The sequence below is a fragment of the Phalacrocorax aristotelis genome, chromosome 1 (genome assembly GCF_949628215.1).
Source record: "Phalacrocorax aristotelis chromosome 1, bGulAri2.1, whole genome shotgun sequence".
NCBI classification, from domain to species: Eukaryota; Metazoa; Chordata; class Aves; order Suliformes; family Phalacrocoracidae; genus Phalacrocorax; species Phalacrocorax aristotelis.
The window spans coordinates 216,027,139-216,051,493 of record NC_134276.1 but is presented as its reverse complement, the minus strand read 5'-3'; the positions used below and the strand labels follow the sequence as shown (position 1 = coordinate 216,051,493).

The 24,355-nt window shown below is 46.1% G+C and overlaps 1 protein-coding gene across 6 annotated transcripts in view; it reads left to right on the top strand.

Annotated features, from left to right (window-relative positions):
• PLXNA4 (plexin A4) overlaps nt 1–24,355 on the top strand; it is a 460,615-nt gene that overhangs the window by 43,850 nt on the left and 392,410 nt on the right. For all 6 annotated transcript variants that reach the window (XM_075081683.1, XM_075081685.1, XM_075081687.1 and 3 more), the window contains one exon: nt 7,808–7,990. In XM_075081683.1, coding sequence (XP_074937784.1) covers nt 7,808–7,990 — 183 coding nt within the window. The remainder of the gene's footprint in view (nt 1–7,807; nt 7,991–24,355) is intronic.

Genomic DNA, 24,355 nt, shown 5'->3' with positions numbered 1-24,355 from the left:
TACACCATCTGCCAGCAACATGGATTCATTAACCTCCTGGTGCTTCAGGCTGGATCCTTAATTGCATCTTCACTTTTAATGGTAGGAACGTCTTCTATGCGAGTGACCAAGAAGCAAGTACGTTGTTTTGCTGAGGACAGTATTGCACACTTAATATCTATGACGTGCTTCTCCGGACAGTCAGCCTTGGACTTCCCTTCATGGGAGCATGAACTGTTTCTCTCTGAGAGCCTGGTGCTGCTTCCAGAGCAGAAATGCTGCTGCTGACCGGTCCCATGCCAGCAGTAAGGCAACGTGCATAGCAAAAGTGGGAACAAAGTGTTGAGAACAAGCCATGGGCTGAAAAGCATTTGCAGTTGCTGCTCACCAGCTCGCTGTGACTCAGGGTCAGCAGACCCTGAAGGCTGTGGTCTGCGTCCCCAGGATCTGCAGCTGGAAATAAGAAAAGCAGGTTCTGCCAGTGTTGCTTAATTTTTGCAATATCAGGGTTCTAGAAAATTTTTAGGGGTTCACTAAGCAATGTACATTATACACATTATGGCACACTAATCGTTCAGAAAGTCAGGGCTTAGAGGATGATAAATTTATCGCAGCCATTACTTCTTACTAATAATCAGCCATCTCTGCTGAGCAAAAACCCTGAAGACTAAAGAAACCTGTTGGCCTCTGTAAGAAAATCAGCCTCCTCTTCAGGAAATTGCAAATTTTACGACGTGGAGGTACATGGTATAGACTGTTGGGAAGCCTTATGCTCGCAGTGTAGCGGGAACATAAATGCAGGCATAAAATGTCTGTACTACATTAAAATTCTGCAGCTTTCTGGAAACTTGACACCAGTCCTTGAACTGATGCTTAAACTACAGACCTAAAAACCAAACGCCTGTACCAGTTCTAGTCAATTTGAGTAACTTTCTCCCCTGTTCTTGCGTTCCTGAATTATGGTTGAATGAAAACCTCTTAGCATAGTGGGTGCAATTTCCCTGTAATTGGTAAAGTTACTGTAACTGCACTGTCATTTGTATATGGTGACATGTAATTGCATGGTAAGCATTGCTGTGGTTGCACAAGTGAAAAGCAGTGTGCAATTATAATGTATTTCCAAATGCTGGCTCTTTATCCAGCTTCCATTATATCACAGAGCACCCTGGGGAAACGGTACTGGATATTTCTGTATGTCACTGGGCTGCAGGCTAACTGCTGAAGAGTGGGTTGGTTGATGATCTATGCTATCTTTGGTTGGTGGCCCAGGGTTCCCATCTTTTTGTCCACAAAATTTCTCGGTGGCTTTGAATTACAGATGACAAAGGTCTACGGCTGTTGATGCTCTCTTGGCAAGCCCGCGGCCTTTTCCTGACCCACTGTCAGGAATGCATGTGATGGGGAGGGCAGTAACAGGCATCAAATTATGTGAATGATGTGGCATGAGGTAGCAGCCTCCATCCTGCACTAGAACCTCATGGCTAGGCACAGCCAACGGGCTGAAATGGGATGGTTCTGCCAAAGTTAGCAGCACAAATGGTGAGAGAAGGTCAGATGAACCAAAGACCACTGGTCTCAGAGGGGTCAGAAGCAGAGATACTGCAGGAGGTCAGAGGCAGAGCCAATCCATCTTAAGGAAGGCAAGGTACTAATGCGGGGGTAGGGCAAACCAGCATCTAACCAGAAGTTCACCAAGCAGTGACGCCCATGCTGATACCATCAAGAGGACACTCGCAGGCAAACAGGAGAAGCACAAGCCTCGGCTACCATACTGATGCTGTTGGACTTTAAAGACCTGTGGTTTGCAGGGAGATGTTTCCATCATTTGCAGCTCCACTGGGTGGGGATTTATGGTTCATCCCTGCACCAGGTGATCTAGACCCTAAATTTCCTAGCTTGTATCTCATCAGGTACCATGAAGTTCCTTGTGACAGATTTTCCTAGGGCTTCCACTTCTTTAGATTTTTAAAGATCCTATTGAGTAGGATACATTCCCACCCTCACCCTCATTCAGTCCATGCAGTCAGGAAGCAAAGAAGATCTTGCAGTCAGGTGATGGAAAAGACCTTGGAGATCTCCTTGCAAAGACTCAAGTGCATATTACTGTTGATTTCTTATTGCTGTTGGCCCTCTGGCCCTGCTGGCAGCACAGACAGCCGTAATGTATGTGTTCCCTCCATCGTCTGCCGTGGCCAAGCCTGAGATAACGAGAGTGAGGAGCCAAGTACCTGCCACAGTATGAAGGCAGGGCTGTTAGGTATTAGCTGTAAATCAAAGGCGAGACTTGGCCGTTGGGACAGCCTTTATCCCCAGTGAGTCTGTGGAATCGCTTTGGAGCCTGCTGACATATCTGGAAAAAGGCCCCGGTGCTTTGATTGTGGAGGAAGATTTCGCTGGAGTGAAAGCAAGGAGGAACAAGGGATGGCTAATCCTTTGTCAGAGCTTTTCCCAAGATATGGATTAGGCTGTATTTGGTTATCAGGGGCTGTTTCAGAGGCAAATAGCTAAAGCACTTATTTAAGGGACAACTGAAGTTTATTATGAGCACTGTTTGCACTGACCCCCTGATATCTGGTGCTTCACCCGTTTATGCAATGCCGAAGTGCTCACTTTTGCCGGGAAATCAGATGAGGATGGGGAAGGAGGCATTGTAATCAAAGCTCTGACCCTTCTGCTGAGTTTGGGGGCTTGGGGGCTCAGCGAATCCCTAGGGGACTGAGCCAGCACCAGCCTTGTAAAAGCATCCCCTCCAGGAGTGCTTGGATGGGTTAATTATTTATTTGATAGGCTTAATCCTGGAGAAGGCAAATGCCTGCCAGAATCCTCCTGTAAATCAGGCCCATTCTTCTGCACATCCTTCCTATCTCACTGGTGAATGTGACACTTGGCCACAGTGTCACGGCTGCAGATCAACCCTCTGGTTGTCGATGCAGGGAGCGGCGGCAGGAGCAGACCGCAGCCTCTCACCAGCTGGCTCCCCCTTGCACACCAGCCCAAGATGGAGAGGCAGCTGGTGGGACTCGGGAGGGCTTTTATGCCCTGGGAGCTGCCAAACATTCTCATATGAAGATATTTTGGATATGCAGAGCACCTTATAAACCTGTGTTTAGCAGCTTCCCTGGGGCAGAGGAGCGGTGAGTAGTATTCCCTCTTTTGCAGGTGGGAACCTGGTGTGGGATGATGAACTGCTTGACTTCAGTCCAGTATCTCCACCGCAAGGCCCCCCCTTCCCTTCTGAGTTACCTACAGACTGTGCCGTGAATTTCTGGGTTAGATTTTAACTGCTCAGGATGCAAGAAGTTTTCTGCCTCTTTAGATCTTCCCTTTGCCCGTCCCTGATATCCCAGCTAGTGTGGCAGCAGTGTTGCAAGCAGAGCGAATTCATGTCCTCACCTCTGCTTTCATTCTGGAAAGTCGTTAACGTGAAATTGCCAAGCAGAGAAGCTCCAGAGAGTTTAACGTGGCTACTTTATATTGCTGCTAGGAGTGTCTGGAATTGAAAATAAACCTGTGCTTGCAACTCCTGACCCTTTCATCATAAATCCAAACTTCCTTACGTGTTTTTCTTTGCTGAAGAAGATGACTGTATTTCTGCCTTTACAAAGGCGTGTGTGCAACTGAGAGCCACAGCTGCACAGAAGCTGGGTGATGTTTATTTGTAGGGTTTCGCTTGCTGGCATTTTTTTGCAGACGATCCCCAGAGGAAATAACCCAAATGTCTTAAATGAAAATAGTTTTCATGTAGTGTGTGGCTTGCTGGCCTTGCCTCTATTCTTGGGGGATGGTTGTCCACATTGCAAACCACAACTCTGTGATTGCATCTCTAGCACGTGCGCAACAGCATGTAAGTGAACGACCTTATCTGCCTTCTCACACCACTTTGCATGCCTCAGAGGCTAGGGTGTGCTGTGATGGCTCTAGATCTCATCTGAACTGTGTCATGTAAGAGAAAGTGCTGATTTCACTCTTCAACCTCATCCTGGTGCTTGGGTCATAAAATGGTTTGGGTTGGAAAGGACCTTTAAAGGTCATCTAGTCCAACCCCCTGCCGTGAGCAGGGACATCTTCAACCAGATCAGGTTGCTCAGAGCCCCGTCCTGACCTTGGATGTTTCCAGGGATGGGGCATCGACCACCTCTCTGGGCAACCTGGCCCAGTGTCCCACCACCCTCATCACAATAAAATTCTTTCTTATATCTAGTCTGAATCTACCTTCTTTTAGTTTAAAATCATTAGCCCTTGTGCTATTGCTACAGGCCCTACTAAAAAGTCTGTCCCTATTTTTCTTATAATCTCTTCTTATAAGGATGTGTCCTTCTGTAAATAATCTCACGGAAATAAGATGAAATAAATGGGCTTAGATTTAGTTTTGTGTGTGTATGGGGGAAAAGCATGATATCAGCCCCATTAAGGGTAGGTCTGAGTTCAGCTGGAGCTGGGCCACATCTGATGGAGGAGGAACTAACCTGTGGCAATTGGATTAATTAAGTCTCAACAGGTTGAAGATGTGCAGATCAGCCACAGGTTATTGTGCTTGATGTTGGGATCTCTGGGTCTATATCCCCTTAGGGTTTTGCAGGAGGATGAGAGCTTACTCTGGCTATGTGAGCTCTGATAGACATCTACAGCAATCATATACTCTAGCTAACACACCCTGGCTGTTGACAGAGTGTGTTATGGAGGGCTCAGTGCTATATCCTTACAGCCATGCAGACTCAGACCTGCTGAGGAGCAAACAGAAGTAGCTTGTATCTGTCTGCAAGACAGCACGGGCAGCTCCTGCCTGAGATCTGAGGTCCTGGGTCGTGCAGGGAGGCAGACCAGATGATTGCATGTGTCCTTTCTGGTCTCCAAGTGCTTCAGCTGGAGTAGCTGGTTTTGGCTGTGCTGCAGGGAGAGGAGTGTGTGGGAGGCTTTGCTACACCAAGGAGGGTGCCTTGGACTGTGCCAGCCCTGCTTGATTGTTACTGTTTCACTGCTTGTCAGTGTAATTTCCTGTTGTTTGAGATGGAGCTTCCTACCCTACACCCTAGGTAAGACATCTGCTGGCACTATTAAGCTTTTCATCCTCTTTGTGGTAAAGAAAGCAGTTTCCTCTTTCTTGTTTTCCTTTAAAACCATGACAAAGCAGGACTTTCTTCCCTTGCCCCTCTTTCTGCTATTTGTAGAAAGCTTGGGAATTTCTTGCTTTCAGTGTGAAAGGATTCTTTTCTCAGCCTGTCAGACCGTCAGTTCGAGTGAGACACAAACAGAGTTTTATTATACCCTTGAAATACAATCATGTTAATCTGAGAATTTAAAAGTTTCTGGTCAAACTGAGCCTGACTTCAAGACCTGGATTATCCTCAGATCGTCCCAGATAGGATGATTCATGTTGAAGGGGACCTCAGGAGGTCATATAGTCCAGCCGCCTGTTCAAAGTATGATACATCTCAATGTTAGATGCTTAGGTTGAATCATCTGGAGCTCTTTTGCAATCAGCTGGCTCTGTCAGAAGGTGATCTAGTGCATTACGGTTTGGTTGGGTGGCTTGTTCTCTGACATCCCTCCTTTACTTGGTTAATTATGAAGGTAGTTTACGTGACCGCTGTAGGCTACTTACTAAGACTTTATGTGGCTAAAGGTAGGTGAGATAGATCCCATACCAGGTGATGTGTTGGGTAGTGAATTGGCGAACAGAAATCTTGTCACGCTGCATCAGACCAACGCACCGCTCCTCTCGTTAGCTCATCTCTGGCAGTCGGTGTCTCATGTCTTGCAGAAAGATCTGGGTAGCGTCGCCGCTTCAAACACATTTGTACTTTCTGAGTAATCAAGCTGCAGTTTTTTCCATCCTGACCTGTGTAATGAAGCTCCGTGTGTTCTCATTATCCACAGAAATGCTCGGCTTTTGCAAGTCGTGCTGTAAGCAGGGGTGTCCTGCCTCTCTGAAGCGTGGTCAGCAGCTTGGTGGTGCCACACCTCAGACGAATTTGGCCTTTGGATCTGGGATGCAGATTTATCTTAGACTTTGTGCGGGCATTGGAGACTAGCAACATCCTGTCAGCTGCTCGTGGAGGCTGTTGATCTGATCTGTAATTGTTCTTTGAGCTAGTTTTAGCTCCGAAAGGGCAGTCCACAACACTAATGACTCTTGCAGGCCAGAGCTCAGGCTAGCTGTTCCTTACTAATGGCTGCTTGAATCCCTCATAGGTTTTATGTGTTTATAAATACATTTAGGACACATTATTCTTCCATTCAGTAAAACCATCTGTAATTATTCCCTGTAATTGCTGGGTGAGGATAAAATGAATCAACTATTAGGCTTTCACTGTTCGTGAACTCAAGTAAGGAGCAGCACATATTCTAGCCATGCTTCCAGGAAGATGTGAGCTCAGACAAAGAAAATTGTCATGGCCCTTTATTACTGATATATGAAAACTAAGCAACCTTCTTGTACAATTAATTATTGCCTTTCTAGGCCTTAGTCCAGCAAAATATTTTAAGAGGATGCTTAAATTCAGATCTGTGAGTGGTCCCAGTGAAGTTAATGGTCTCACTGCTTTGGCAATTGTGTACTGTGATATTTGGAGTTTCATCTTTATTTGACTTATCCTGTGGAGATCTTCATACTGGCAACCTGTATTAGCCTCACCTACTGGCCAGATGGTGTCTTATGGTAGGAGAGTTGTCTGTACTGTTCTGCTGCTGCACTTCTGTAACTCCCTGAAGCCCAAAGAAACACCCTCAGAGGTAACTAGACACTATGTGCATTCATATGCAAGGATGGGGTTTGGACTGGGTGACCTCTAAAGGTCCCTTCCAACCCAAACCATTTTACAATCCCAGTGGAGCATCTGTCTGATGACCAGCCTGTTGAGTTGAAATGCAATAGGTGTTAGAGCTTAGGCAGCAGCATTAATGAACAGGGCCTTTTCTCTGGTTGTCAGGAGTTCGTGGGTATCTCCAGCAAATGCTGGAAAGCTCCCATAACAGCTGTGAAACCCTCCCTCCTCTCCAAAGAACTTCAGTGAGTTATGGTACTCCAGTGAGATGGACGAATGTGGATAATCTCTCTTTCAAGGGGAAGAAAAGGAGACCCAGGAGGGTGAAGTCAGCAGGCTAATGAGTGCGAGAGAAGGATTCGGGGCGATATGATTAAGTTAACCCCGGGAATGGGGAGTGTGTGCAGTCACCGTCTATAGTGTTTAATCCTTGGCAGGGTGCCTACTGCAGATTTGGCCTGGGATGACCAGCTCTTTCCCAGACAATGCCAGGATGTGCCTTGGAGGGCCTATAATTTCCAAGACGTAGCATGAGTGATGTTACAGGGTTTGGAGGTGGGAGGGGAGTGGTTATTCAGGTTTCAGAGAAGTGAGCCTTGCTATTGGGTCTCAGGACCAGAGGGCAGGCCAAGGTCTATTTTATTTGCCAGTGCAGATTTAGCTCAGTGGTTCTTATTCTGGATCCCATGAGAATGATGTGCATACTTTATTTTTTGACGGAACTAGGTATCTTTAAGACATTTTCAGCAGACTTTGTCTTTGATCGCTTGGTCTTGACTGGTAAAACTGACTGGTAGAGCAGTAGGAAAAAAGCTTAATGTAAAGTATCCTGCTGGGCTGCCATTCAAGAAAAGTGAGTTTCCAGTTCCCCTTCTGCCTGTAACTCATCACGCAACTTTGGATGAATTTTTTCCACCTCCAGTCTTGCCTTTGTCGTTGATTTGTCAGCCTCCATAAATTACAGGCGTGTTATGCAATGGTGTCCCTGCTTGGATGGATGCTTTCCAAATGGCTAAAGAATTGGTGGCTTCATTTTTTCACACTCTCTTTCTTTTTATTTATAGCTGTTAACAATTGATGACAATTTCTGTGGCCTGGATATGAATGCCCCCTTGGGAGTATCATCCATGGTGCGAGGGCTCCCTATTTTCACCGAGGATGGAGACAGAATGACATCTGTGATTGCCTACGTCTACAAGAACCACTCCCTGGCTTTTGTGGGCACCAAGAGCGGGAAGCTCAAGAAGGTAAGACCTAATGTGCTCCTCTAACTTGGATTTTCACACTGTTATGGAGATTTGCAGTGTTGCCTTGAGTGTGAGTGCAGTCCTTATCCTAAGGTGTATCACCGATGTTGAGGACAGAAAACGTCTCGGTTGGCAAAACAGTGTTTCACCCTTGAGGGATAGAGCTGTGAGAGGTGTGAGAAAGGATAAAATCCTTCTTCCAAATTGTTGTTCATCAGCAAATGAATGTTTCTGAAGTCAAACCACAGACCCAGGCATAGATGGACTTGATGCAGTTTAAATGCAACAGATTTTTTTGTGTTCAGACCATCTCTAAGTAGTTATCACAGGGTTTCTGTGCATGCTGGAGAAAAACCTGAATGCGCTGAAGTTTGTTAAGGAATGGGATTCATGCTCTGGTGATCTTTCTTCAGAGCAATGTGACTGGACTGTGATTTCACCACAAGCCTAGCATGGGATTATCATTTGCTCTGTTTAGGTCAGGCTGGGTGCTTGTACTGAAAGAAGAACGTTTTCATCAAAAGAAAGCTGTGTCTTGGATGATAATGAGCATTATGTTTATGGTTGATACCACATAAACCTAAATTCAATAGTGTATTTATGTTCCTCACTGTGCATTCTCACTGAAAATATGCCTGTTGCATGGCTGTAGCTCTGTAGTTTGCCATGTAAGGCAATAGGAGAGAGGCTTGGGAGGTGGAAGCTGGGAATCTTTTCCCTGTGGTTTTCTCGAGGCAAGAAGAGGTATTAGAAGTGACCCTCTCATGCTAACGATGGCCGCCTCCTCCATTTCAACCCCTACGTGCCAGTCTGACAGTGTTCGTCTGAATGCTCAGCCCAGGAGCGTTGCAAAATCTGAATGTGCAAGGAGATTGTGGCTTTGCCAAAATAACGGAGACGGGCGAGAAACTGGGAAGGGGGGTTGGGCAGAGCCTTGGGGGTTGGGTTGGGTGTTCATTCCTCTTTGAATTCCTTTTGCAAATAAAAAGTTCCAAGCTGGGGAGAGGAAGGTGCTATAAAAAGGTGACCAGCTATGGCTTGTGTATAGGATGAACAGAGCAGATGGGGGGGGAGTCATTTGTTCATGGACCCTTAAGGAAGGTCTGAAATCTCTGGTTTTGTTCCTCTACCTGTTTCTTCACTTAAAAAGAAAATCAGGGTTGTAAATTCAGATGGCATTGCTCCCGTGCTGAAGGAGGTCTGCAAGGGGAACAGGATCCTGCCCGCTGGCAAACGTCTCTAGCTTTGTTCAACAGAGGAAAGGCGGCTGATGCTTTTGAAAAGGGGACCTTTTTTTACCAGTCTGTTCAGGCATGTGGAAAAGGAGCTAAACTGTTTTTTAAACAGTTGTAATAAAAATAATCTCCTCCCCTGACTAATTAGGTTTTGCTTCCCTGTCATCCGTGATATAATAATAAACTGCTTAGTTCTCCAGTCAGTGTCTTGCGGGGGAAGAATGGGGTAGCTGAGATCTGAATGGTAAATATCCAAAAGACCTAAACAGTTAAGAATGACTGCTGCTTCCCTGCACTCGCAAGCTTTTGGTTTTTCTTTTGGCTTCAGGAGAAGCAAACTCAGACAAAGCTCTGTCTTTGCCTTTGCAGGTCACGTTGTAGAATCCAAGATCTAATTCCTTTTAATAGGGGAAAATAGAAAACTTGTAGTGCTTTACAGAGTGTGGTAGAGAGTGAGGACAGCCTTATAGGGTAAAGAATGAGAAGAGGGGAGATGAACTGGCTGATGTAATTTGAGAAAGCTTCATTTTATTCCTTTTTTTTTCTCCTAATGTACTGAATATTCTGCCCACAGTAGTTATTGCATTGGGTCTGTGTGTCAGAGCAGAGCTGGAGTCTGAGGCTGAGATCTTCCCCAGCTGAATAAGTCTGCACCAGAGAGGCAGAATGCAAAGCAAAATGGGGCTCCTCTGTGGTTGTTTTGGACCAGTTGATCCTGGAAACCTTCAATTCCTGCTATAGCTTCTGCAGTCACTGGCTCTCCTCCTCCAGTGTGCTCCTGCAGGGCTCCTGCGGGTGTCTGAACTCAGGACACCAGCTTGCTTTCCCCTCTGGGTGCTACACAAGGCCAGTTGGGCACAAGGGATTTTTCACTTGACACTCCTTGGCCCCTGCCAAGACTTCATGGGCCTTTTGAAGCTTTGTTTTCTATCTTGTCTCATCAATCAGGTGCTTTTGAATAGGAAGCAAGGGAAATACTGCATTGGTATTGCAGCTCCACCCTAATCCATTATGTTAGCATGAAGTTTGATTTACATTAAAAAAAAAAAAAAAAGCCTATGGGTAAATTGGAATAAGTTTTGTACGATTAGATGAAACTTCATGTACCAGAAGACAAAGCCCAGGGCTGCCTCTTATTTTTCTGCCTGCTGAGTCCTGCCATGCATGGTACATACCGCTGTCTCTCCTGGTGCAGTGCGGCTACTTGGTCAAGCTACAGTGAAGTATTTTGGATAGCACGAAGAGAGGAGTTATGAGATTATATTCAAGATAACAGGATCTGCTTAGTTGTTGGGAGACTTGCTGCAAGTAATTACAAGATGGTTTTGGAGAGCCTTTCCTTATTTTTTTCCTGCAGTTTCAGTCTTTTTCTCTGTGTGTGTATATTTATACATAAGATGCAGACTGTATATCAGATTTTGATGCGTACAATCCGTGAACACGCTGCAAAATACCCACAGTCATAAAGCAATATCTGTTAGTTGATATACAAATGTCACATATGTCAAAGAAATTTATCCAGTGGCACACACAACTGAAGTAAAATATTGTGCTTTACAGGAACATATCATTAAAATGAAAACTAGCAGCATATCAGGAATCTGCCCATGTAACCAAGACAACAAAGAGAAAGAAAAGGAAAAACCAAGATAGAGATAGGGTAGGAAAAGAGTGAGTGAAACAGAATGACAAGGTTGGCCCCAGCTATTTCACTGCCCCAGGCAAAATACATTTTGCAACCCTCGCTCATTCACACAGCTACATGTGCAGACCAACAAGAAGGCACTGAATAATGTGCTGTAGGAATATGCCCTCCAATTCTGCTGGCTCGTCCGCAGCGCAGCCTGGCCCTGCAGAATGAAGATATAAATAGGATAAAAATGCAGAGCTACGGAAAAGAAAAATTCCCCTTGTCCATATCTTGTGTATAGAAGCCAGAGCCCTTGGATTAAAGGCCTGATGGGTGCTGGCGGTGTCTTGGGCATGGAGAAGGGTGGCCCATGGATTAAAGGCCTGAAAGGTTCTGGTTGCATCTTGGGGATGGAAAGAGGTGCCGTAGGGATGAATGGGTTGGGAGACAGCCGGGTTTAGTCCTTTGCTCTGCTAGAAGCTCCTGGTGTGCTTCCATACCCCATTTTCCCTCCTGCTAAGGGTAGGAAATATTTTGTTTGCTCAAAGAAGCACTGGGGAAAATTAATGCACTGAAGTTGTGCCGTGTGATCGTTATCAAGCAGCTAAACCAGACAAATCTGGATGAGATGGAAAACCAGCTCCTGACCACTTGTGGGCATTAAAGGTCCTGCGGTACTTTTTATTGAGAAATATTTCATCTTGCAGTGCTTTGATCAGATCCCAGTATCTGCAGTTACCTCCTGTGCTGGCTGGCCCGTGGTGTTCCCTGTGCTTCCGTACCACGTTGGTAAGCGTTACCACAGCTTTAGTGTACTCCAGGGTGCCTGGTGGGCTTCGTTGGCAGAATGAGTTCCTACATACAACGGGAAGTGCTTTGTACAAAACCCATGGCTGAAAGTCAATTGGCACCCCGGAGAATTTGTAGTGTTTTTTTTTTTTTCAGGAGATATGAAAGCCTCACTTGAGTTTAACGAAGCTCTGTTTTGTCTCTCTGCAAACAGCAGCGCAGCCAACCATCGGGAACGGGGGTTATTCCTGGGTATGTGCTTCCTACAAACCACTTTGCGGTAAAACAGCCAGGTGCGGAAATCCACTGGCTTTCTTTCCCGTTGCACACTCTCTCGTGAGGTGCTTAGCTCTTCACGGTGGTGGCGGGAGGAAGCTGGAGATGCACCCACCGAGATGCTTTGCATGGTTTCGTATGCTTGTTTTGGATTTTTTTTCTGGTCTGTCTGGCCAAATTTTATGCCACTAATACCTGCCATCGCTAAGGGAGCACAGCAGAATTCAGTATTCCTTGCATCCCTTCCCTAGGCATTTAATTTTTAGGTCATTGCTTTTGTGCAGATAGTTTCCAGTCAGAGAAATACAACTTACCTGCAATTATTCTGTGTGTAGATGCAGGTGTAAAGGGCGATTTAAGTTTATAAACGCAACCTGGGAAGAGCCCTAGGAATTGCACTTTTAACAAAATAAAGCTCTCTGTCCATTTTGAAATGTTTATTTGAAAACAGAGTAGTAGCAACTTATACTTATTTGAAACTTCTCCATAAGAAATATTTTTTTTTATTCCATCAAAATATTTCACTCAAAGCCTTTTCTGTGCTAAATTCCTTGCAGAGAAAGAAATTTGGCTTAAAAACCAATTCTTTCACTCCGTGGCCTGTATTTCATTTTTCATAAAATCCCATCAGTTTGAGGTCTTTGAAGGGCTTTTTAGATTTGGACTGCCATTCAGGGTGAAGGTTTTCATTCAGATGAGACAGCTCTGAAATCTGGCCAGCACTTCCCACCAGGTATCATCTCTATTTAGTAAAAAATTCTCAGTATCCACCAGTTTCATGAACCACCCTCCAGATTATCCTGAACCCTCAAGACCCTTCTGTCTTTGGATCTAGAGACAAAACACCATAGGGAGATTTTTAGATCTGAGAGCTCAGATTCGCAATTCCCGTTTTGGCCCATCTCACAGTTGCGTTGGGGAAGGCTGGCTTTCTCAGATAGATAATTGGATCGGAAAGTATGCGCAGGTCTGAGCTCCTGCTGGCTTCTGGCCACGGAGCTGTGCCTATCCTGCCCCATCAGCCGGCTGATGGCTCTCCTGGTTGGATGCTGCAGTGCTGTTTACAGCCTGCCCGCCTCAAAGAAGGAGTGGGAGCAGCTGACAGCTATCGAAGGAGTCAGCCTGTGGCTTGGAGAAGATGCACTTTGGTCTATGGTAGTGTCAGGACTGCTTCAGTAAGGCAACCCCGAAGGACGCCCAAACTTGCAGCTCTGTTATCATCACTGATTGCCACGATGGCTCCTCTTGCTACAGTTATTGCCCCACCACGTGTGGGGCGAGATCCCTTCCCAGAGCAGAGTTCATCCCGTTGAGCAGGAGAGCGCAGCTGAATCCTGGTGGGACTGGCAGTGTGTTGGGTCCTTCCACAAAGCTGGATGGCTCTCAAGTGCCACGAGTGGGCCACAGAGGAATGAAATGGAGTTTTTAATGCAAAACAGTTTGAGCAAGGTAAATGGGTGCAAGAGACGGGCAGAGACGCTCAGGCGATAGAGCTCTGGGTGGGTTGGTGATACCATGGCGTACCTATATGGAGAGGAGTATCTTCCTTTTCTTGTTACTTCACCTCCCATCCAAGGAGCAGGAACTAATGAGAGAGCCCTGGTTTTGCTGTGCGCAGGTTTACAGTCTCGTGATAACTGCAGGAAAGGACAGGAATCCTCACTGTTCCTCCAGGCAAGGGGGTTTCTGAATACGCACAAGACGAGAAATCCTGCTTGGTTTTGATGTTCCCTGGAGGCTATTCTGCTGCTGACAGCTCTGTGTGAATGTCAGCAGGGAAACTCTGCTTCCTTCTCCTTCCCTCTGCTGCTTTGAAAGGGTCAGGGTTTTTTTGGTTTTTGTGTTTTTTTTTTTTTTAATTTTATTTTTTTCCCCAACTGTTTGGCAAGTGGACTTGACTGCTCTGAAAACATGCTGTAGAGGCTCTGGCTCCTGCTGGGAAGCTGGTTTCTGCAAGAGGGTCTTGTTCACCCTGGCCTCTCCTCACAGCTTCCTAAATCAGCAGGAGTCCGAGTGCTTCACTCACTTGTGATGGAGTGTTACTGCTTCCCATCTGTATTTGATGTCTGTGAAGGCTGCAGTTGTCCGTGTCCTACATTCATATACGGTCCCTCTTTGAGAAGTTGTTGTTAGCTTATATGCCTGAAAAGTAGTTCAGTTTTCTGGCTGTAGCACCAGGAAAGCTGTGATTTGGTAGCTGTGGTGTACTTTGCACTTGATGCTCGTGTTGGGTGTCCCAGCAGGCAGCCCTGAAACAGCTAGCGATGGGAATCCTTGCGGACGTTGTCCAGTGACATCCATTTGTACTGCGTGGCATAAAAGTCATTGGCTGGTGATACTGGAGTCCAACATGACCTAAAAGTGCTGGGTGATCGGATACTATCCCCATGGGTGAAATCAGAGGTGTAGGACTTGTGCATCCTGGTCGTTGGCTGCTGTGCTGTCTCTCTTCCCCTGCTGCTCTGAAGCCTTGTGGGTCGGTGGATGGGCATCTTTCTGTTGCACTTCACCTTTCACCATCTAGAGGTCAAATTAGGTGGGAAGCTGGTTCCCCTGTGTATCTGTTCATCCCAGAGCTGCAGTCAGGAGGATCTGGCTAGCAGCAGGGCTGCCATCCAGAGGGACCTAGGCAGGATGGAGCAATGGGGCTGACAGGAACTCATTCCAGAAGCGTGAAGTCCAGCACCTGGACAAAGTGTTCTCTTGCAATGATTCAGGCTGAGGACCGCCTGGCTAGGGAGCAGCTGTCCTGAAAAGGATCTGGGGATCCTGGTGAACAGCAAGTTGCACGTGAGCCATCAGTGTGCCTACCCAGCAAAAGAGGCCAAGAACATCTTCAGCAATACAAATAGGGGCAGTGCTAGTGGATTGACAGGAAGGTGATCATCTTGAACTCAATTGCTAGACTATATCCAGATAATGCACCCAGTTTTAGGTGCCTTAGTACAAAAAAGACATTGATAAACCAGAGAAAGTTCAGGAGAGGGTGAAGGGGTTGGCCAGGATCTGGAGAACCTGTTCTTAGAGGAGAGGATGAAAGAATCAAGCTTACTGAGACTGGGGAAGAGAAAACTTGGAGGGACTTAACAGCAGCATTCCCGTGCCTACAAGGAGGTTGTTGGGAAGATGGAGACAGGCTCTTCACATTGGTGAGTGGTGGGAAGATGTGAGACAGCAAGAATAAGTTGACATAAGAGCACTTCCACCCGGATATAAGGATAAGCTTTTTTTGCCATGAGGACAGGCAAGCACTGAATCCCAGAATCTCAGGTTGGAAGGGACTTCGGGGATTATCTAGTCCACTGAAGCAGGTTGCCCATGGAGGTTGTGCAGTTCCCACCCCTGGAGATTTTCAAGGCCTGAATGGACAAGCTGGTCTGATCTCACAGCTGACCCTGCTTTGAACAGAAGGTTGAAGTAGAGACCTCCTGAGGTCCCTTCCAGCCTGCGTTACCCTGTGATCCATCCTGTATTGCAAAACCCCAGGCCCTAAACCACACCGTAGGGCCTGTATCCAGACTCCGCTGCTGAACTGGTGCAGCTGACACTTGTTTTAAATACCCACTAATTGCTCTGTCACTGCTGGCGGGTGCTTTGCCTTTCACACCCCTCATTTCCATTGCTTTGGGACTTCCAGGTACAGCTTGTCAGTGTAGCACACTTAGGTTAGCTCGTTGCAGTATGTAACTGCAGTAGGAAAACTACTTCTGTGCCAGGAAGGTTGCTATTCCTAGCAAGAGTTAAAGCCTGCTTTTTGGCATAGAGCAATTAATTTTCCGTGTCTCTCCCCCAAGTACCTGTCTCTGCTTTCTGACTACTCAGCAATCTCCGTGCTGGCGTGCAGGGTTTGGCTGAGCTGAGCTTTTGCTGGGTACCTTGCATACATGAGTTGAGCGTAGCTCATTTTTCAGAGGTTCTGGTGTAACAGTGTCTTAGAGTCTTGTCAGAGATGGGACCTTGTGACCATGCAATGAGATTTGCAAGTGCCTGTCTAATGTCTCCAGGTGGAATCTGTACTTCCAAGTCCAGAGGCGCTCGCTAGCTGCTGCCATGCATTCTGCATTGGTGGTGCTGTACCAGGTGATTTTATTTCTGACTCCAGGAGAAATAACAGGCTTTAGTGGAGCCATTGCAACAGAGAAGGCAGCAGGTCGTACCACCATCTCTTCAAACTCTTGCTTTAAGAAGGAAAAGGAGATATATCCTCATCCCCCTGGTCTATGTACTTCTGTTTGTCTTTGCCCCTCTGTTCTGGGACAAGTGCTCTGGATGGGACATTAGATGGTCAGCTTTAGTCTTCACCTGCTACTTCTGCTCTCCAGGGTAACAAAGAGAGGCTATTTAACTCCCCATATATTCCATCTAATGCCTGGACGGATGCCCAGCCAAAATGGCTCTTGTCATTTCTTCCTCCTTTCTATCCCCTTCCCTTTTGACTGCGATAATGACTTTTCAGGGAGCCCTTGAAATGCCTCTTGCATCTGCCTTTGATTTGAATGCCTCTTGTCTGCTGACCCTTCTTACAGGAAGTCGGCTTAAGTGTGGTTCTCCTAATTAGTTTTGCTTTAATTTAATCTTTGCAATAATTTTATCAAAAAGAGGAAACCTTCTATCCACTCCCTCATTTTATCGGCTTGTTTTCATGCATGGTCTCTGGGTTTATTTCTCTATTTCCCTTGTCTCTAGATAGGACATAATTTGCATATTTGATTAAGCTCCATATGTTATCAGGGAGCCAGTTGAAAGAACAGCAAGTCCCTGATAAGGCGCTGTGCATCCGTCTCTTCCTTTCACCATCCTCCACTCTATCCCCCTCACCATCCTGCAGCCATATCTGTGCCCAAAATCACCTCTGCGGTCTGTCTCACCTCCGCCTTCTCCTGTTGGCCAGATGACTGATCTCTGGTTCAGCTGCAGATAGGCACTGATGTAGACATCACAATTTGACAGCTCTTGTCTTTGGGAAGGAAGCAGAAAGGGCGCAGAGGACGGGAACTGAGTGCTGGTGGAGAGGTAAGCCATGACAGTGAGGGCCAGATTCAGTTCCCTGCTCTCTCTGAAGCCTTTCACAGGATCCCATCGTGCCTAAGGGTATGTCTTGCATGAAACCTGCTTGTTCCCACTGTTCACTCATTACATTGTCCAAGGCTTTGTTGAGAGTCTCAGCTGGATTATTTGCTGCACTTGTTTGCTGCAGTCTGGACTGACACCTTTAGCTCATCTCCCAGGTGCTAGAAATGACTGCTGTGCAGAGACAACAGAGTAGGATCAGATTGGCTGGGTACAGAATAGCCACTAATGAAGATCCATATTTTTTCCCTGAAATTTGAAATGTATTTTTAAATGTGCATATCTATGTGTATGCATGCAAAAAAAAATTATTGCTTAAAAGTTTAAACTCATGCCTTTCAGGCTTTTTTTTTCTCTGGCTACTGCTCTGTGAAAACAATTTGCCTTAAGTAGTTTTCCCAGCCTACCTCTAGGAATCCTTAAATTTAAAAGAAGTCGTGGATACCCCTGAGGAAACTTAGGGAAATATTCCGTTTAGATGTAATTCTCCTCCCCATCGCTGATGCTTAAACTGGGGGAAGCTTTGCTCAGTTTGTGACCCATAGCTGGGTGTTTCTGGGGGAGATCAGAAGCCCAGTTCCTGGCGTGGCAAAGGCAGGGTGGGTTCATAGCAGCAAACAGAAGTAGTGTAATTAGCCACATTACTGGAGTTGGAGAAGAGACTGCAGTTTGCATAAAGGGGCCTTGGTTATTCAAAGAGAACCTTTCACTCAACTGACATCTGAAGCGTAGGAACAAGAGGTTTGATTTATGAGCCAGCTCTTAATTAAAAGGCAAAAAGCAATGTGCCTCACTTTGTTAGGATAAGCAACTTTTGGCTTGAGCTAATTCGGAGAGCCTCTCTCCACCTCTGCTCTGCACACACCCAGCCTCCCCAGCGTGCGGCAGCTCCTCAGCATCAACGTCGTGGTTGCGAAGCCATTAGGGGGCTTTAACGCCGTCTGCATATCCACCATTTATGAATGTTGCTGGTGGTGTTTGTGAAGCCAATGAGAAGGAAAGCAGAAATAAAATCCCCCCTGTTCCTCTCCAACTTGATCTCTTCCCCCCTCGTGCTTCTTTCATTTTGGTTTAACGACTTTGGCTTGCTATGCTTTGTCATCTCTCATTTCATCTTGGTGGCAGCCTGGCTTGAGAGCAACCAAGCTTTGATGGATTGCTGGTTGTTAGACTCGTGTGTGTAAAACTTGGGATGGGGGAAGCATGAAAGGGTTGTGCTGGTTTTTGTAGACCCCAACCCATATGTTTTCTGTGGGAGTGAGGACGTGTGTTGCTATGCAGGATTCAGGGATCTGTTCTTGCTTGGTCTGACACTTGTCTTTTTTACTTTTGATTTTTTTCCTTTCTTCTCCAAAACCCTGTCAGTAGCCTTTCACCTCTCCTAAATGAAACCATACGGAAGAGCTGCAGGTCCGTGGCCCTTCCTGAAATTAGAAAACCTATCCTTCTGGGTGAAGGATAGAAATACAGACTGAAGGCTAGACCAGGAGAGTTAATCAAAGCTGTGGCTCCAGCAAAATTGCCCTAGGACGTTGTGCCTAGGGTGATCAGAAAGCATCTTGCTAGCTGTAATAGCAGCAGCTAACCATACAGATTTGACTGTAACCTGATAGTGTCAAATCTAGGTTCATGTCAGTATTGCCTTTTTCATGAATTTGACTCTGTCATTGCTCGGCTTTCTTCGTACTGGCTAGTTAGTGTTCTACAGCTGTGACCCCAAGATGATCATTCATCTCCTAAGTTTGAAAGGATTTTAGTTGGAGTGGTATTTCAATGCAAGACCCCAAAAAGAAATAGCCGTGCTAGCTTGGTTGGCATCTGCACGCGGTGAGAGACAGCAGGACTGTGTTAACAGAGATATCCCTTACCTGGGCCACATCCCATAGAAGATCACTCCTGGTGAGGTTTGTTCTTTTATACCAGCAGCATTGCATCAAGTACGCACCAGTGCCTCCACGCTGGGATCCCCCTTGGTGCAGTAAGCCTGGAAGTGCATGTTGGAAACAAGTTGAGCACTCCCAGGCTCCAGTGGGAGATGGGTTGGGGCCCTGGGGGTGCCAAGAGAAGCAAAATCTGGAGAGGAAAGTTGGGAGCCAGTCATCTGTGGATTTCAGCTCTGGTTACACTCTGTGGTGCAGAACATGTTCTGCTGATGATTCACAGGGCTGGGTCACTTTGGATAACAGAACACGAGCCCCTAAGGGACGTCAGTGGGTTTTGGAAGCTTTGCTGATGGCTGTTTTTCTAGCTGATGTGGTACATTGGCAAAGGACCCCAGCACACTATTATATCTATGGCATCATGGAAATGCAAACTGATGTTTCTACTGCCAGCCGTGCTGGTATCCCACCCTGCTGGGATGCTCACAGCCGTGGTCTGGAGTCATCTTTCCTTTTGACTTCTTGTAACTTTTCTTTTTTTATCTGCGGCTGGCAATAAATTCCAGTGATGTCAGGGAAAAGGTTATCACTGAGACTGGCAGAGACCTCATCGTTAATTTTTCAGAACCGTTCTGATGAAATCTAATTAAACATAGTGACCGCCACTGTGCAAATCTCCCTGTGTTTACCTCGTTTGTCATATGGTTGATCAAGGCGGGGTTATCGGGGGGGAGTTTATGACTTGTGATATCTGCCGGGGTGGATGTGGTTTCGCACACTACAGGCACTTTGATCTTTTCCCCACTGCTTACAAGTTTCTGTGGGTTTCTCTTGGATTTCATACACAATCAATTTCTCTCCTTGGGGTCTAAGGGAACATATTGATGATAACCTGAGGGATAAACACGTGTCGTGCATATTAATGCATTTCTCCTGCCCTTCCAACAGCATCTCTGTGTTGGTAAGCGATAGGACCTTGGCGTCCTGTTAGGTTTGAGTATTTGTGTGTCTCTTACAATGGGAATAAGTAATTTTTCTCCATTCTGAAAGAAAACAACAAATTTTAGAACAAGAATAAATAAATAATAAACACCCCCCCCAGATCTGTGCCAAATCAAAACTGATTGCTTCTCCTTCCTCTTTTTCAACAAAACAAACAAACCTCCAAAGCTCTGAAAGTTTTATGTCCTATGAAACAACCACTTATGGTTATTTGACCTCCTCACCTCCCATTTTCTTTTTCTTTTTTGCTTAATTAGCTCTCTTCTTACGGATCTTTCTACTGTCAGATGGAAAAAGTCAAAATCTTTTGATGCTTTCAAGCCCCTTCTCCCCCTTGTGACAATATAAATGAATGCCTCAAATCCCCCCTAAATTCTGAGTTTTTAGCTACTTTACTATTCAGGGAGAAAAAGAAAACGGTTCCAAATTTGTATCTCTGTTTTGCTTGCGTGTCTATCTCAGCATGCAATATATGGAGAGGTGCAAGAACTTATGAGACTGCTGCATTTAGGGTCTTTGTTAAACTACTTCTGCTGGGTTAGCATTTTTCTCTGCTTGGAAGCTGGAGAAATAAACTCATCTTGGGAGTCCCAGTAGTGAAATAAATTATCATAATATAGTGGGAAAAGAAAAGATTTTTAGGATGGTGAGTAGTGTGGGGTTACCCTGGTGTATTACAGCTGATCATTTAGGGATGTAAAGGTGGCTTTGGGCTGCATGACTGAGATATTCTGATTTTGAGGGAAGAGGGCTGCTTTGGCTGGGGGAATGCAGGAAAGCGTAACACCTAAATGCTGAAAGTGCCAAATGCATCGTGACACTAAGTGTTAATAACAATAACGGCAAGCTAAAGCTGAGCATTGATTGTTAATTCATGATTTTTAAGCCAGTCTCTCATTTTTTAAGGGAATCTGACTTTTTTTGTTTAGGGGAGTTGTTGTGCTGTGTGTGATGGGGGGCAAGAGATTAAAAGACCTGTTGCAATTAGTATTCCAATGCTCTGCCTTTAAAAAATTGTCAGCATAATGCATGTATGGGCAGACGCAGGACCGTTCACCACAGTGTTATATGCCCTACTGTGCTAAAAAGGATTTTTCTTTAAGGGAATCTGCTAGAGGGGATCCGAGTTCTACCCACTCTGCAAAGCTCCGAGCAATCCCAGGTTGCGATGGGGCAACGGTCAACAGGACCTGAATGACCACTAACTCACTACACCGTCATCTCCCTGGACTTAAGATATCGCCATGGATATTAAAATTTGGTTTTTTATTTTTTTCCCCCTGGGTTTTCAACTTGATCATGTTTCACAACCCCTGCCTGTCTCCTGCTCCGTGATGTAGCCCAGGCTCCCACCGTGCTGCTTTCTTCCCTGTTAAGGAAACCTGAGGCGCTTTCCTCTTAAAGCTCACACTGACATTGTCATAGAAGTGCTGCCCTTCTCCTCACCGCAGAAGGCGAGCCCTGCTAGGAAAGATGATATCACTGGCACTAAATATACACCAGCCATCAGGCCCCTTGTCCGTGCCAGGGATGCTCTGGCAGACTCTGATGTGACTTATTTTCTGTTTTGTCAATTCTGTCGGTGGCAGGTGATTTCATTAACCGCTCTTTAATTGCTTGCAGAGAGCCTAGCTATTATTTGTTTGTTTTCACTCTCCTGATGGAAACACGTGCTGGCGACCTCCTTGCAGTTCCCTCCTCCAACATGCACAGAGCAGCTTTGTCACCTGTTTGCCAAACCTACTTCTGATTTATTTTGGGGTTTTGGGGTTTTTTTGGGGGGTGTTTTGGCTTTTTTGGTTTTTATTTAATAGAGGTGCAAAGTTTGGAAATGGAGTCAAATTCCCAGAAAGTCCAGTTTCAGGGTTTCAGTCTAGTGTGCTATGGTGGGATGTGGGGACTCTCAGTTACGTTCCCTGTGTGCCACCAGCTCTCTGGGTGGTCTTGGACTCACCTGTCCGATTTCCCTATTTCTCCTGATACGAAAGAAGGAGAGGGGAGTGGGAAGACTGTTTGGGAGAGGACTGATTTCTTCCCTGAACACTGTCTGGACTAGGGATGGGGTCTCAGCAAAGTTTGCCCTATATGTTTGCTGGAATAGTCGGTGCATGTTGGTCCTGGATCTTCCTCACATCTGTTGCATCTTGTGGATGGTGTATGACCCCGTTCTTTTCTGCTGTCTTGTCATCTGGTTCCATTCTTCCAACAGCTACCTTGCCTGACTGTCCATTGACCTTGCCCTTCAGGGTATTTCAGGTTTCCCTCCTCCATTTCCATCATTCCTTACCCATCAGTAGCTTCCTTCAAACCTCCATGGTTTTGTTTCTGCTGGCTGGCCCTTCGGCCTTGTTCACCTTGGATGCCCATCTATGGTTTGAGCTCAGCATCAGACTGAAACATAAGAAAACTGAGTTCAGTTTCCTGCTCTGCTACTGACTTTTACGGACCCACCTTTTGGAGCATGGGGATTCATCTCATTAAATGTAGATATCTCCAACCACAGGAGCTATTGCCAACTCCCCTTCCAGTCCAGCAAGATAAATCAGACCTTGTAGGAGACATCCTGCAGGAGGCTGAAATTGCCTATTTTAGGTCAGATGAATTGTCTCCTAAAAATGTCTCTTTCTCTCCATTAACAATAAAGGGAGCTGAGGGCACCTTGTTCAGATGTAAACACCCCCTATATCTCTGTTCTCTGTAAGTGACAGCAATGGTGGTTCTCCGCTTTGTCAGGGGTCTCGTGAATAATTAGTGGTTCCGAGGTGCTCCTACATTATGATAATAGAAAAGCTTATGCAGGGTTATCTTACGCATTATTTTCCTGCTGAAACTTCATTAACATGCTCAGATGGGGCCATTTCTTTTGGTGTTTGGTACTGTCATATATTCTCTTCATTCTAATGCGGGTGACTTATCCAACCTCTTCTATGAAGCTCAGATGCTCTTACCTGGCCAGGCAGTGGCCCATACACCTAAAGGTTGCAAAGAATATATGGAAGATGGCTTGAGAGTGAGGACACTGGTCTGCAATGTCGACTCCTGTGGTTTAAGAGACAAGGAGGGCTGCTAACAGACCCAGCATGTGTGCACCCCTACACGATTGGTTCTTTCTGATGTTGTTACAAACGCTCCTTAAACTGCTGAAAGCTCAGGAAAAAAAACACAAACCACCCAACCCAAAACTTAAGGCTCATTTAAAAGGGAAAGGGTAGAATTTATGGCATCTGCAGTGACTGCGGGCACTGCCAGCAAATTCAGAGAGTTACGAGTGGATAAGCAGGCTGATCTCTCGTTGGGATCACACATCTGACAGTCGCAGCGATCCTGGGGCTGGCTCCGATGTTATTCTGGTGAATTCTGCTGCATGCACATGGGCAGGGAGGGCATCACATCGCCATGCACCAGCACCACGTGATGCTCTGGGTGGTGGAGCATGCTTCAGCGACGTATTTTAGAATGCCCAGCATAGTTCCATGTGATTTGGAGACTCATGTTAGTCAGATGGGATGGGTTAAAGAAAAGAAGAATATTTAGGCATGCAAAGATGCAATCAAGATACTTTCCAAAGTACTTGGGTGTATGACTCCAGTTGCAGGAGGTCCTTATACCCAGGAACTTACAATCAGAAGGGCACGAGTAACTGGAGCAGGCAGACTCTGAAAGGGGAAAGTGTGGAAAGGAGCAACCTCCTTAGAAGGATCTGAATGGAGCAGGTGTTGATGGGAAAGGCCAGATCAGACTGGGGGTGATATAAAGAACAAGAGTAGTCAGAAAATCTCTGTATGACATAATGGCAGAGCAGGAACCCTTGATCTATTCCTGGCTCTGTTGCTGATTGCAGCATGACCTCAGGCGAAACGCTTTCCTCTCTACATGCCTCCTACGCTCTTCTCTACGTAGCCTGTGAGCTCTTCGGGGAACGGACTGTCACTTGCAATGAGCACGTCCTGCACCAAGCACAGTAGCACTTTGATTTCATCTTGAGGCTTCACAGGCAACCGAACTGTTAGTTCAAAGCTGGATGTTGTTGGAGTTCAGCTGCTTCCCGATGCAAAATTTCCACTTGCAAGACTTCGCCGCTGATGCGAGTGCTGGCTCCTTCCACACGATGCGTGCCTCCGTGTTTGTGCAAAGGCTTTGGTTAAGCTCTTTCAACACGCGACTTTTCTTAGACCCTCGTGCATCTCTGATTTCCCCGCCGTGCGGTACGCGGGAATGCCCTACTTCGGCCTCCCTGCCCCCCTCCCAACAGGTTGGTCGTAAATTAGGTTCTGATGTGGGTATTGAATTTCACTCCAGCTGCTGGAGCTGTGGCACATCTGTGGTCCTCCTGTGGTTAATGGCTTCACAAAAATGAAGCAATAAAGGTTATGATGGCTGTGTTTTAACCTCATGGCCCTCATTCCGTTCAGCAGGAGTGTTTCTCGGGAACAGTTAAAAAACCACTGCCTGCACTTTAAATATCTCCCAGTGATGTGCCATC